The following is a 15340-nucleotide window of genomic DNA, read 5'->3' as shown; positions in this document are numbered from 1 at the left end:
TCACTTTGTTCATATAGTGCTCTCTAGAGTGAGGAATAAACAGAATTCCTTATTAAGCAGAACATGCCTTCCTTCTGCATGTGTCCTGTCACCTTTGCATTTTGAAACTCTGGCTGCTAAAAGTCAAGATCAGGGGTCAGCAAACTTTTTCAGCAGAGGGCCGGTCCACTGTCCCTCAGACCGTGTGGGGGGCCAGACTATATTTTTTTTGGGGGGGGGGGATGAACGAATCCCTGTGCCCCACAAATAACCCAGAGATGCATTTTTTAAAAAAGCACACATTCTACCGTATGTTCTGGCATACAAGAAGACTTTTTACCCCTGGAAAATCACCCCAAAGTCAGGGGTCGTCTTATACGCTGGGTATATGCTTTGGGAAGGAGGAGAGGGAGCCGGTGAGCAGAGGCGCCCCTTCTGCCATCGCTCCTCCTCCCTCCCCACAGAAGGGGCGTGTAAAGTCCTTTCCGAGCGCGGCGCTCACCCATTCACCCACCCGCCAAATGCCTTGCCTCGGGCTGCTGCTGCGACGGCAGAGGCAGCGGAGGGGTGCACATTCTGCCCTCAAACTCTATAACTCTAAAACTGAACAGCAAAAGTTGGGGGTTGTCTTATACGCCCAGTCGCCTAAGACGCCGGAACCTACGGTACTCATGTAAAAACACCAGGCAGGCCCCACAAATAACCCAGAGATGCATTTTAAATAAAAGGACACATTCTAAAACACGCTGATTCCTGGACTATATGGATTTAGAATGCGATTGGGCTGGATCCAGCCCCCGGGGCCTTAGTTGGCCTACCCGTGGCCAAGAATGGATAGCTTTCCAAACCCCAAATTAATCTGAACAACCAAAAACCCCCCACAAAAAACAACTTAATGGAGTTCTTCAAGCAGAGGTTGCATGTGTAGGTCCCCAGGCCACCCCTCAAATAACTTCACACATAACACGTAATTTTAGTTTTGGTTTTTGGGCACTATTTTGGCCACAACTTTATTAAAATACAAAATCAGTGAGTGGTTGTTTAGACATTGGTTATGACTATCTGTCCCCCCGCCTGGGACAGAACTGACATCCCGAGGTCTGATCGGTAGCCAGTAGAAGGGAAAGTCAAACTTGGCCAGTAGAAGGGAAAGTCAAACTAAGCGTCGGACCCACGCCGCTCACCCCAGCAGCTCCCCGAAAGCTTGCCGGCCCTGGTCCCATGACAGGGATTGGACGAAATCGTGGCAAGCCCCAGGATTCCTTTAACGGAATTCCCTTCAGCGCAATAGGAGGGGCAGGCACAGCCTATCCTGACCCCTCCACCACCAGCATATTATAACCAATGCCTAACCGCAACCTTACAAGTTGTGACAAATTGCTGAGTAGTAGGCAAAAACCAAATGGCACAGCCAATCACCAAATGGCAAAATTCCTACTAGGCCCCTGCCCCAAGGCAGACGACCCCATGACAGGCAAAGCAAGGTCAACCGGAAAAGAGGGCAGGCGGGCGGGTGATCTGATGCACCCTGAAAAGAGAAAGAGAAACCAGAGTGCACCAATATTTAAAGACTATGGTCCCACCCACCCAATCTGCAACATACAATTTGCCCCAGCATACAATTTGCCGCAGCAACCCGGTTATCCAATCACAATGCCAGGCAACAACTATTAACCTGCCTGGCAACAAGAGGCCCGGCCCGGTGGCCCACACCGCAACACGTGCTCTCATTTATTGGAGAACATGCTTTGGTGATCCATCTTATCTGAGACACACTGGTTCTGGCTTGTCTGCCTCAAGAAGGGGGTTGATCTAGATAGCCTACAAAACCCTGTTTTTTTAAAAAATTGTTTCTTCTCCAGTTAGATTCACAAAATCTTTAGGGGTATGTGTACCCCTGCCTACCCCCAGAAAAAAAACCACTGGTTTTATGATGATTTTTATCTTATTCTTTGTACAGTTTTTAAAAATAAATAAATAAATCTTCAATTTTATTTGCACTGCTTCGAACTATTAATGATTAAGTTGTATAGCAATGCCATAAATAAAATGAACAAATAAATCAAAATATTTGACAAATTCATTCTTTGCCAATTCTGTTATGAACTCACTTGATCTGCATCTCCTGGCCTAATGTACGTACCAGAATGCAGTTACCCTTTTCCATTTCATATCTCTCCATATTTGTGATGTTGTTCTTGGCGTCAACAAGTGTACCAAAAAAAGCAAAGTTTGTTTTAGGGAAAATTATATTCAGATGTGCTTGCTTGGTGAGGAAATATATTGAGAAATGCATATTTTGCAGGGCAATATGTATTTAAATAGTAATTTTCATGCAGACTTTTATTTCAAAAAAGAATCACCATGCAGAAATGGGATGGGAGGGAATTAAGGCTGAACAAATGCGAAACTAACATGGACTGGAAATAGACTACTTTGTCCACCCCTATTTCTTTCTCTCTCTCTCTCTCTCTCTCTCTCTCTCTCTCTCTCTCTCTCTCTCTCACACACACACACACACACACACACACACACACATATTTAGAGATAAATATACTTAATCAGAAAATGCAGCTGCAGGATGAATTTCACGGACCTGACATTGCTAAAAAGGCACACATATATCAGTATAGGTGATTTAAAAGGGGGAAAGAGTGAAGGGCTCTCGTAAGAAATTTTGGACACCTTTGCGCCAGCAGTGTCTGCAACTGCAATTTCAGGAGCAGGAATCACCCTCCTCCTGTTCCCAACCATTTGGAACGTTATCCCTCTGCGATTTTTTTGTTATTCTAAAACGTGCAGCACAAATCAATTAATGTAGACGGTTTATACTGGGGAAATGTGTGTGGACTTACGCTGTGCCATTTTATATAACAATATCAAATATTAAAATAGTTGAAGCATTTTATAATAAACAGCGTTCCCCCCCCCTCCTCTTGATTGCAGTTGATTATGTTATGCAGCTTTTTCTGTTCGTGTCACAAAGGTGACTTAATAGCTCCTATAACTCATCTCAACAGCTGACCTTTCTCCCTTGCTGATGAAGCCTATTCAAAACCTAGTGGCCTTTTGCTCATTTCAGGATCTTCTATTTTTCAACTGTTTTGATCATGAATATATTTACCGAAGGGTTTTTCTGTTTCTTAAAAAAAACACAAAAAACCCTCCACGAAGACTTCAATGGTCTCTTTAAAAGATGTTATTTAAATAAAGTACAAAAGAAACAGTCTCTCTCTTTTTTCCCGTATTTATGAGTTTTTGCTTACCTGATGCCAGCATGTCGTTAATTAATACGAGAAAACGCTCATCAGGGATCTGAGCATCTGCGTGAAGAAACACGGTGCCGATGTTCTTCACGCCAACTTTAAAGTAAAGTGTCGCAATATCACTCTGTAGAAGAAAGGGAGGTTTAGATCATTACGGAAATATGCATACTGAACTATATTGTCAAGCAAAACAACCTCATGAAAGGGGAAGCTTAAAGACCCAATTTTTAAAATTCAAATTATCTGAAGGAGAAATTACATATTTTTACAATATAGCAACCTAAGTGCTTCCCCTGGTCTGTTAAGGATCATGTTCTTATGTGCTGTCTTTACCTGAAGGAGAGTCTCTACCTGCATCGTCCAAGCGGACACTGAGGTGCAGCTCTGAGGGCCTTTTGGCAGTTCCCTCACTGCGAGAAGCCAAGTTACAGGGAACCAGGCAGAGGGCCTTCTCGGTAGTGGCACCCGCCCTGTGGAACACCCTCCCATCAGATGTCAAGGAAATAAACAACGTCCTGACTTTTAGAAGACATCTGAAGGCAGCCCTATTTAGGGAAGTTTTTAATGTTTGATGTTTTATTGTGTTTTTAATATTCTGTTGGGAGCCGCCCAGAGTGGCTAGAGAGGCCTGGCCAGATGGGGGTTGTATAAGCAATAAATTATTATTATTATTATTATTATTATTATTATTATTATTATTATTATTATTATTATTTTCCTGGGCAGCAGTGAGAAGCTTTGCCTTTTATGCGTTGCTGCCCAGCCAGCCAGCCAGCCAGCCAGCAAGAAACTCCCCCAATCTGGGCCAATTTGAACCTGGTTTTGTTGGGTGGGAAGTTATGCCCATGGCTATGATGGCTGGGGGGGGGGGTATTCCCCATCAGCTGGCAACCATGTGTGTCTGGGTGTCAGGGAAGGAGATGCACAGCAAAGGTCCACAACCAACGCCCACCAGGGAAAGCAGCGAGTTTCCATTCTTGGACAGTAGTCAGAAGCTTCGAGGGCAGTGTGTTTACCTGGGTTAAGTTCCCTTCAGAAGGAGAGATTACTGAAAACTTGAGGTGTTTTTAAACGTTAAAAAGGTAAAGGGACCCCTGACCATTAGGTCCAGTCGTGACCGACTCTGGGGTTCCGGCGCTCATCTCGCTTTACTGGCCAAGGGAGCCGGTGTACAGCTTCCGGTTCATGTGGCCAGCATGACTAAGCCGCTTCTGGCGAACCAGAGCAGCACACGGAAACACAGTTTACCTTCCCGCCGGAGCGGTACCTATTTATCTATTTGCACTTTGATGTACTTTTGAACTGCTAGGTTGGCAGGAGCAGGGACCGAGCAACAGGAGCTCACCCCGTTGCGGGGATTTGAACCTCCAACCTTCTGATCGGCAAGTCCTAGGCTCTGAGGTTTAACCCACAGCGCCACCCACGTCCCTTTTAAACGTTACAAATAAACAAATTGAGCAGAGATGAATTAAAACGGCACAGCACTCCTGAAAGCAGCAAATCCTCTGTTGGTCATCAGATTCCCAGACAAGAGATCAAAATGTGTCTTCCAGAGCTCAGGCTTGCTCACTCTTTCTCCAAACATCTCCAACTGCAGTTTCTGTCTCTTGCAGTCTCCAAACCTGCTTTTGTTTCTTGCACTGACAGATGCAGCTTACATCAATGCAGTTGGGTGAGAAGGTGGAGGTATGCCACCTATATGTACTCCCTAGGAAGATAAATTGATTGCCAGCTGTTTCAAAAACACTGTGGTCCATTGTTAGCACTATTTCCCTGCTCCTCCGACAAAGGCAAGCCCTGGTAGCTAAACATTTCCAGGTAGGGCTCCCCCTGTTTATTCAGCATTAATCCTGATTTGCTTACACAAACGTTACACAGTAGTTAGATTATATCCTGCTTTTATAGGGCATTCATTCCGATTTGTCTATGGATGGCTTTACAATGCACATTAATCCTGATTTGCTTGCAGTGTGTTTACACGGCTTCCTGTTAAATCATCTGCCTTGTTCCTTTTGAAAGTGGATTTGTTGCACCAGAGAATTTTAATCCACTTCCGTTGTGCAGGCTTGAAGCAGTTTAGTTTAGATTTCTCTGAATAGAAGCATTTTTATATACAGTTTTGAAAAACAAACACTCGTTTTACAAAGCAATTCCCCTAATGTAATGCATTATGTGTGTAAATATATACCGTACTTACTAATATATGCATTTATATGCACACTTTGATCTTGTATATGCAGTTTTGTGCACCGTTTTTGGCTGGGAAATTGCCCTGCAAAATTTGGAGAAGTGCAACTTTTGAAGGATAGCTGTGCTTTGGTTCACATTTTGTTTTGGATAGTGTGAATTAAGTAAGTTCACCCTTTTTGCAAGGGTGCAATAATGTCTTCTCCAAGCAAATTCGACATGGTTCATCTAAGGTTGGAATTGCGGTTGCTTCGCCCGCTCACATCTCATGCTCTTAACTTCTATGCAATACCAGAATGTATGCTCTGACAAGGCTTTACCATTGCCAGGAGATTATGTATGAAACTCAAAAGACATGTCACAGTCGGAATTCAAAATGACGTCAACAGACTGGAGAACTGGGCCAAATCGTACAACATGAATTTCAACAGGGACAAATGCAAGGTTCTGCACTTAGGCAGGAATAACCAGCTGCACCAATATAAGATGGGGAGGGCGGGGCATATGGCTTACTAGCAGAACAAGTGAAAAGGATCTTGGGGGAATGGTCTCCCTCAGGAGGTTGTGGACTCTCCTTCCTTGGAAGTTTTAAGCAGAAGTCGGATGGCCACCTGCCATGGATGCTTCAGATGAGATTCCTGTACAGTGGTACCTCTGGTTACGTACTTAATTTGTTCTGGAGGTCCGTTCTTAACCTGAAACTGTTCTTAACCTGAAGCACCACTTTAGCTAATGGGGCCTCCCACTGCTGCCGCGCCGCCAGAGCACGATTTCTGTTCTCATCCTGAAGAAAAGTTCTTAACCCGAGGTACTATTTCTGGGTTAACGGAGTCTGTAACCTGAAGCGTCTGTAACCTGAAGCGTATGTAACCCGAGGTACCACTGTATTGCAGTGGGGTCCCTTCCAACTCTATGATTCTTTGATACAGTCAACTCTATGATTCTTTGATACAGTCAACTCTATGATTCTTTGATACAGTCAACTCTATGATTCTTTGATACAGTCGTACCTCGGTAGTAGAACAGAATCTGTTCCGGAAGATCGTTCGACTTCCAAAATGTTTGGAAACCAAGGCGCGGTTCACAAACCAGAACACTCACTTCCGGGTTTGGCGGGTTTGGGAGCCAAAACGTTCGACTCGCAAGGCGCTCAACTTCCGAGGTGCGACTGTATCTGAATGCAGAATCTTACAAGTGCCCTATGAGACCTACCCTGAGATCATGGATTCCGTAGCTTTTGCGCAGGGTGATTTGGAAGACTTCCAGTGAGCTGAGAAAAGCAGCCAAGCGGCACAGACTTTGCTTTCCACTTCCTCCGACTCCAATCAGAAGTGCATTTCCATAGGGAGCTTCAAGAATGCGGTTGATGCGGCAGCTACAGGGCAGGAACAGATTTGCAAAGATTGATCTTTTAAAGACAATCAGCTTTCTATCCAATATATTTATGGTTGTAAACTAACAGTGCAATCCTAACCATTTCTACCCACAAGTAAGCCCTACTGAACTCAATGGGGGTTCTCTCCCAGGTAAACAGGATTAGGATTACAGCCTAGAGTGGGATTAAGATTACAGCCTAAATTAGGATTATACACCAGGCTTTACTTCCAATTAAGCATGCATAATTATGCCACAATCCTATCAACCTCCCAAAGTTATTTAGTCCGTAATGACTGAGGTTATATTTCTAAAATATATTTAGTATCAATAAAGGTGTTTTCTCAAAGGTACTGAAGGAAGGGCATTTCTCTTAATATTGCAGAGCTTTTATTTCAAATTGTAGGATAGAAAGATCACTATACGTGGCATAAGGAGAAGAAAACCTAAGCATCTGTGCAGTCTGCAAATAAATTTGCCCTTCAATGACCCTCCATCAATTAATAGGGGGAAATAACTAAGCTGCTATTAATGTGTTCACTAATTAATCTCCCTATTAAATTATTTAAAAGTTGATAGCCCTACGATCAACCTTTTTAATAACCATGTACTTGGGAGGGGGACTTGAACTTAAGAACTTATTTAAGTTTGAATTTCCTGCAACTTTGAACTTAACAGTTAAAGCTTGCGTAATACTCCTCTCCTTCAAAGGTAAATTGTAAACACAGTTTACAACCCAAAGGTGGTACATTTGAGATAGTGCTATGTAAGAAAACATAATAGTAACTCTGAATAAAAGGTCTTGCTAACATCTAATATACATTAGATGTGTATCTGAAGAAGTGTGCATGCACACGAAAGCTCATACCAAGAACTAACTTAGTTGGTCTTTAAGGTGCTACTGGAAGGAATTTTTTTGTTTTGACTATGGCAGACCAACACAGCTACCTATCTGTATCTAATATACAGTCACTGTTTCCGTTGTTACTGCTGTAGTCAGAGTGTGGGACAGTTTGCTCAACTATTTAAGAAATAGTTAAATAGACCAGTGATCACACATTTATGTCCCAGGGCACTGTAAACTGATCTTAGAAACTTCTGCTACATTTGCCACTTGGAAGTGTCTTCAAATGTTTTCTAGACTATATGATGAGCTGTGATCCTGGCACACATTCACATGGGTCATAATGAGAAAATCTTGTGGCAGCACCACCAAGTCATTAAGGCCATAGGATGCTTGAGAATTTCACCTGGTCTGAATTTTTAAGCACCTGACGTTCACATCCTTGACAAACACGCAGATCAGAAAGCAGTTCTTTTTTGTTTTTCAAACATTTCCAAATCTGCAGTACAGTTCTCCACTCATTAAAAAAATGTGTATTTTAGTATAAAAGACATAGAAAATTTTGTATTTTAGGGTAAAACGCATATAAAAATGTGTAGCAAAAATGTATTTTTTCCCCCATCCCAGAAGCACAGCAGATCCCTGTGGGGCAAAATGGCCCCAATCCATTGCATCCAGGTTGCCTGCCACCCAGCCAAAAGGGGACAGAGGGAAGGGTGTGTGGCTGCTGCCACCAATAGCAAATGTAAATAAAATAACCCACTCACATCAATAACAATCAAGGTGTGTTTTTTTTTAAGGGCAAGGAGGAAGAAAATCAGAGTAGATGGGGTGGATTCCTTAAGAGGGCACCTTGTTCATCAAGAAAAACTTTCTGACAATAACAGTGGAGCAATCTCCCTCAGGAGGTTGTGGACTCTGCTTCCATGGAAGTTTTTAAGCAGAGGTCGGATGGCCACCTGTCATGGATGCTTTAGCTGAGATTCCTGCATTGCAGGGGGTTGGAACAGATGACCCCTGAGGGGGGGTCTCTTCCAACTCCAAGATTCTATGATCACGAGAATTGGAAACTTGCTTTTTATTTTAAATGAAAGTTGATAACTAAAGGAGGCTGAGCAACAAAGGCCCGTATAGTTAAAGCTATGGTTTTCCCAGCAGTGATGTATGGAAGTGAGAGCTGGACCATAAAGAAGGCTGATCGCCGAAGAATTGATGCCTTTGAATTCTGGTGCTGGAGGAGACTCTTGAGAGTCCCACGGACTGCAAGAAGATAAAACCTCTCCATTCTGAAGGAAATCAGCCCTGAGTGCTCACTGGAAGGACAGATCCTGAAGCTGAGGCTCCAATACCTTGGCCACCTCATGAGAAGAGAAGACTCCCTGGAAAAGACCCTGATGTTGGGAAAGATGGAGGGCACAAGGAGAAGGGGACGACGGAGGACGAGATGGTTGGATAGTGTTCTCGAAGCTACAAACATGAGTCTGACCAAACTGCGGAAGACAGTGGAAGACAGGAGTGCCTGGCGTGTTCCAGTCCATGGGGTCACAAAGAGTCGGACACGACTAAACAAGAACAAAGGAGGCTGAAGAATGAACCCGATTCTGAATTGGAAGCTATATTATAGACAAGCTTTTTGAACTAGCTATGATTCTATGATTTAGGCTCCCTCAAAACAAGCAGCAGCACTGCCTTTCTTCTCTCTAACACACAAAAGATGCTGACCACTACAGTCGTACCTTGGATCCCGAACGCCTTGGTACTCGGACATTTTGGCTCCCAAACGCCGCAAACCTGGAAACGAGTGTTCTGGTTTGCGAACATTCTTTGGAACCCAAACGTCTGACGTGGCTTCTGGAGCTTCCTGCGGCCAATAAGAAGCCGCACTTTGGTTTCCGAATGTTTTGGAAGTTGAACAGACTTCCGGAACGGATTCCGTTAAACTTCCAAGGTTTGACTTGGTGTTGTTGGAAGCGTTGGCTGAGCAGTTGTAGATGAATTATTTTAGCTAGCCACACACATTACACAGCTGCTCAAGTAGACAAGGTTCTCTGGATCGAAGCCTTTATTAAACAAACTCTTTCTTACCACTTCACCATCAGCACGCAGCGTGGCAAGATGATGACAGAACTTTGTTAGTGCTCGGTTTAATAGCCATGTGGTTTGAAGTTTCTTAAACAAGGACTGTGAGTAGAATAAGTTTTTTTTTTATTATATTGATTAGATCAATCTCTGCTGGGACTGAAGCTTTCTCAAGAACTCATCCTACCTCAGACTCGCTGACATCTGGCCTCAGGCTGAGCTCAGCCTCTACATGCATGACTTCCTGCCAGAGTAATTAAGTGCGTTTTTCTTGATTAACAAAAAAACAAAACAAGAGGGAAAAATTAATTTGCTTTCTGTTGCAGATCCCGGTGGAAGAGCCTTTTAGAAACTCTTTGGGAAATGATTCCATCATTGCCGCGCTGATAAGGCTTCCTCAAATTGGGCCACAATATAGATGAATGTAGTGCCAGTCTTCAAAACTGATACAATACAGTGTAGACACACATACATATATGTGAATGATACCTTTTATGGATTCATATTCCACTGTTTAAAAACCCCACCATTCAAAGCTATCGTACGAACAGCATATGGAGTAGGATGAGAGTGTGACAGAATGAAGATGTAAGTAGGGAAATTTAGAACATTAAAATGCACCTCATAATTATTTCCTCCCAGACCTTATTATACATTGATATCTTCACTGAAATGAGCAAGCTGCTAGAAAGAAATGCCATAGGACCCGAGAAAGGGGAACTGATGTTTTCCATTTCACCCAGGGATCTCTAGAATAATTTTAAAGCATCAGGGGTTTCTTTCATGACACACACCTGGAATTGTAAAATATTTGAAAGCAATGTAATATTCTATCAACCGAATCTTAAAATATCCTTACAGGTCATGTCTCTCTGAGCTTTACTGTGGATTTGACTTCAGCGGCAGAGTACCTGTTGGTCACACACTGAGCAGCAGCCAATGGGTTACAATAGATCCAGGCTCCTTGAGACATTTTTTTAAAAATTGCAGATGCATTTCTATAGTCAGCCGGTGCTAAAAGTCTTGCTTAGATCCGGCCACTTTACAAGCACCCCTTACCCTTTTCTAAAAATTTCCAGGAGGGCATTTTCAAATACTTTGTAAATACACCAGTGTATTGTTTGCATCGAAGTGGCACCTCTCACACACACCAAGACTCGAATAACTTACACGTGCTGTATGGCATCCTCAAAGAGAACAAGGTTCATTGCTGCATGCAGTTCGTTGTAGTGCTCTAACGCCTCTGTTAAAATTCTGGTCAGCTTCTTCCAATCAGATACTGGAAAGTAACGAGGTTCTCCAACACCATGGGCAAAGTGGCAGTAAATTAGTGGCTTATAGATAAATATGTGCTCATCAACACCCTGGTGGCAACAACACAGAGAGACAAACAAGCATGTTAACCCTTTCTCTATATTGATTCTCCTAATTTTAACTTGATATCAAATAGAGGATGCTGAAATTATAGCCATGGAGGCTGAATTAAAATTTAGGAACATAGGAAGCTGCCATATACCATTGGTTCTCCTAAGCTCAGTATTGTCTACCCAGCCTAGAAGTGGTTCTCCAGGGTTTCAAGACTTGGGGACACTCCCAGTTTCTCCAGGAGATGCTGGCGGTCCAACACAGGCAAAGCAAAAGCTCTGCTATAGAGCTACGGCCACTCTCAAATCCCTCTGGCAAGACAATGCAAAATACTTGTAGCCAGAGCCTTTGCACATTTACTCAGAAACATCCCAATGTGCTCAATAGGACTTGCTTCAAAGTAAATGCACACAGGACTGTAGTCTGAGTCACCAGATACCACTACCCGAGAGCAGATAAATTTCCATTCCAGAGAACTAAAAGGTCACAATCCAGCCCAGACCAAGAACATGAAAACGAAAACTGGCATTCTTTTCCTTTTCCTGTTTTGTATGAAAATGTGAAACCGGCCTCGTATTGACCTGAAAGTGAGCACCAGAGCACAGTTATTGAAGGAAAAAAGCTAAAGGTAAAGGACTCCTGGACAGTTAAGTCCAGTCAAAGGCGACTATGGGGTTGCGACGCTCCTCTCACTTTCAGGCCAAGGGAGCCGTGTCCAGCATGACTAAACCGCTTCTGGCACAACAGAACACTGACAGAAACAAGAGCACACAGAAATGCCGTTTACCTTCCCGCTGCAGCGGTACCTATTTATCTACCTGCACTGGTGTGCTTTTGAACTGCTAGGTTGACAGGAGCTGGGACAGAGCAACAGGAGCTCACCCCGTTGCGGGGATATGAACGGCTGTCCTTTCGATTGGCAAGCCCAAGAGGCTCAGTGGTTTAGACCACAGCACCATGCGCATCCCTTAAGTTATTGAAGTACCACATGGCAGAACAGAGTGTCCAACAAAGATGTGCTCTCCCAAGCCCACATTCCCAACATGTTCACAATTCTGTCTCAGTGACATCTACGTTGTCTTGGCCATGACCGCAGAATGGCTAGATGCCCAGGTTCAAGCTGCAGGACCACTGGCAGACTAACTCTGCATTATAAAGATATTTGCAAATGCGACATGAAGACTGGCAGCATCAACCCTGCTCCGTGGGAATCACTTGCAGATGACCGCAGTGCCTGGAGACAGGCAGACAGGTCATGTATCCATAGCAGTGAGCAGAGGAGGAAGGACCTCTGGGAGGAGCACAGGGGGGAGAAATGCCATAGTGTGTCTGCAGCAGCACAGCTCAGCGCCTTCATCTGGCCTGGCTGAAACAAAACATGTCACTCCTATATCAGTCTCCACAGCAACAGCAAAGCGCTGCAAACTTCTAACAGTTTGACTTCACCCCCGAAAGTGCACTCCTCCATTGTCTCTCGAGACAGACGGATGCCAGCAATTTACTTGAAACACTTACTTCTATTGCACCTCCCTAGAAGTTCAAGGCAGCTTGACAGCAAACATGGTACTTTAGCCTCAAGCAGTTCTTAATAATAATAATAATAATAATAATAATAATAATAATAATAATAATTTATTTGTACTCCACCCATCTGGCTGGGTCTCCTCAGCCATTCTGGGTGGCTTCCAACAAAGATTAAAAATACATTAAATGTCACACATTAAAAACTTCCCTGAATAGGGCTGTTTTAGAAATGTTTCAGCAACTTATTGACAGGGATGTAGTAAAAGGGGTGGCTATAAACTTAGGTTGTGGGCATGTGACAAGGCATCTGTGTTCTGGGATCAAGTTTTTAGTCCCAGACTTGGGATCCGCTTTTAATGCAAACATGCATGTGTATGCTGGTTATGCCCACGGTGAGCCCCAGTTGTGGATCCCAAATCTTCAACTAAAAACCAATGGTCAGTTGATGCTATACATTTTTAAGCTGTCATGACAGAGTCCTTCATGTGTCACACAATCAAGCCTGTGTCACACAATCAGTTCCCTTTCCAATGTATACACTCAGAATCATATTCAGCAGACAGATCACTCTCAACTGCAAAAATCTAAGCTGAAAACACCTGATCGTCATCTTATTGAATGTAACACTGACATAGGCTCACATTTGTGCTATTTTCCTCTGTCTTCATTCCAATAATGACCATTAAAGCAGATGGTTACTGAGGAAATTCACAATCTTCAGCAGAATCAATTAGATCTGTCCAACCTGCTTTTCTAGCTTCAATCAATGCATTTCATTAATGATTAGATGAAAAACACACCTCAGATAGGAATGTTTCATGGTCAAAGTCACACTCAAGACATACCTCAAAATGCCTTTTGGCTGTATCAATAAGCACTTTGTTATAATGTTCAATATCATTTTCCTCCATAAGTTTATCTGAGTAGACTCGGGAAGATTCATGAAACCATAAATGGACCAAGTCAATAGGAGACCGCACACAGTCCGGGGTTGCGAAAAGCATACCCTACAAAACAGTTTGAAGTGTTTATTTGCACATTATCTTTCTTGAGCATCAGTTTATGACTAGTACCGAAATATGCCATTCAATAAACTGTACTCCTCTGGCACACACAAAAACGTGTGGCTTTGCTATTCACAATATGTGCATATATTTGATAGGCAATTAATGGCTTGCAGCTAAAAGCAACGTGTTGTTTATAATGAGGCACTATGGTTGCCTTGTGAACATCAATTCCTTTTCCTCCCACCCTTACTATCTATAATTTGCATTTGAGTGAAAATCATGCTTTTATACTTTGCCTCGAGAACTGCTTCACTCTATTTACAGCATTCCGTTCTCAGACTATGGCTGTGTGCACATTACCTATTTCCTCTGGCTCCAATGTGCTCCCACCACTGGCTTTTAAATCTGGGTAAACACATTACCCATGATGCAGAGCTATCCCGTCGTTTCTTGAGAAGTAGTACTGTTTCATGTATTTCCCCTCAAACTGGCTTCAATCCGAAATGAAAACTCAAACCACATCCACTTCGTAGTTAAGCTGAGGTCAGTCACTGCGCATGTGTACATGTGAGGCAGTCACTGCGCATGTGTACATGACAGCTTCATGAGGACTTGGGGGTTGCGGGGAGGGGGGAAGATGCACAGCTGGTTGAGACATCCCTGCTCCCCTTTTGGTGTGTACAACAGCATGCAAATGCGACTTGGAGAGAGGGAGAAATGACCTCACTGTTTTTTAAGCTGTTAATGTGTACCAGTGGTGTATCGTGGGTTGCCAGTGCCAGGGGTCGCATGGAGGGGTGAATGGGAGGGAGACAGACGGATGGAGTACACATGCGCATTTAACTGCCTAATGGCACCCACATCACCCAGGAGATTGCAGCCACAGAGATAAGAAGAGACGTTCTGTTGTTTGGAGAGTTCACTTCCTGTTACACACGGAGAAGCCGTTTTCAACAGAGCCCAGCGACAGAAGTGTGCAGCTGTATTGAGGCAGCACTGGGTGCTGAAATTTTGTGCCCCCTACTAATTTTGTGCCCGCTCCAACTGCCCCTGTGCCCCCCCATTCTATGCCACAGATATGTCCATAGCTGTCAACCTTCCCTTTTTTGCAGGAAATTTCCTTATTCCAGCGCCGTTTCCCGCTGCTTCCCACTGCTATCCTGGATTGTTAGCTATCCCGTAGACTGTCCCCAGGACAGGTGAGGCTGCTGATTACCTTATTTTCAAATCTGAAAGTTAACAGCTATGGATATGTCCATAGCCTTATTTTCCAAACCCTACCCCAGACTAAAACTTTTCTAAGGCTAGAATTCCATGCAAATAAATATTATTTATGAACTTAGATCCATCACTGATCCTGCTTTTTACTGCGCAGACCAGCCATTTCCTCCTGCAAGACTACTGCAGGGCTAAAAGCCAATGCAATTCTGGGCTGCATCAATAGGAGTATAGCATCTAGATCAAGGGAAGTAATAGTGCCACTCTATTCTGCTCTGGTCAGACCTCACCTGGAGTACTGTGTCCAGTTCTGGGCACCACAGTTCAAGAAGGACACTGACAAACTGGAACGTGTCCAGAGGAGGGCAACCAAAATGGTCAAAGGCCTGGAAACGATGCCTTATGAGGAACGGCTAAGGGAGCTGGGCATGTTTAGCCTGGAGAAGAGGAGGTTAAGGGGTGATATGATAGCCATGTTCAAATATATAAAAGGATGT

At 43.6% G+C, this 15340-nt stretch overlaps 1 protein-coding gene across 1 annotated transcript in view; it reads right to left on the bottom strand.

Annotated features, from left to right (window-relative positions):
* LOC309363323 (dynein axonemal heavy chain 11-like) overlaps window positions 1-15340 on the bottom strand; it is a 216175-nt gene that overhangs the window by 107450 nt on the left and 93385 nt on the right. Inside the window, exons 41-44 of the mRNA XM_081899478.1 lie at window positions 13464-13625; window positions 10900-11093; window positions 6645-6807; window positions 3246-3369 (exon numbers count right to left, since the gene is read on the bottom strand). Of these exons, the coding sequence (XP_081755604.1) occupies window positions 3246-3369; window positions 6645-6807; window positions 10900-11093; window positions 13464-13625 (643 nt within the window). The remainder of the gene's footprint in view (window positions 1-3245; window positions 3370-6644; window positions 6808-10899; window positions 11094-13463; window positions 13626-15340) is intronic.

Source organism: Podarcis melisellensis (genome assembly GCF_964234715.1).
Source record: "Podarcis melisellensis genome assembly, chromosome: 1".
Taxonomy (NCBI): Eukaryota; Metazoa; Chordata; class Lepidosauria; order Squamata; family Lacertidae; genus Podarcis; species Podarcis melisellensis.
Note: the sequence above shows the minus strand (reverse complement) of the source record. Positions and strands in the feature narration are given on the sequence as shown.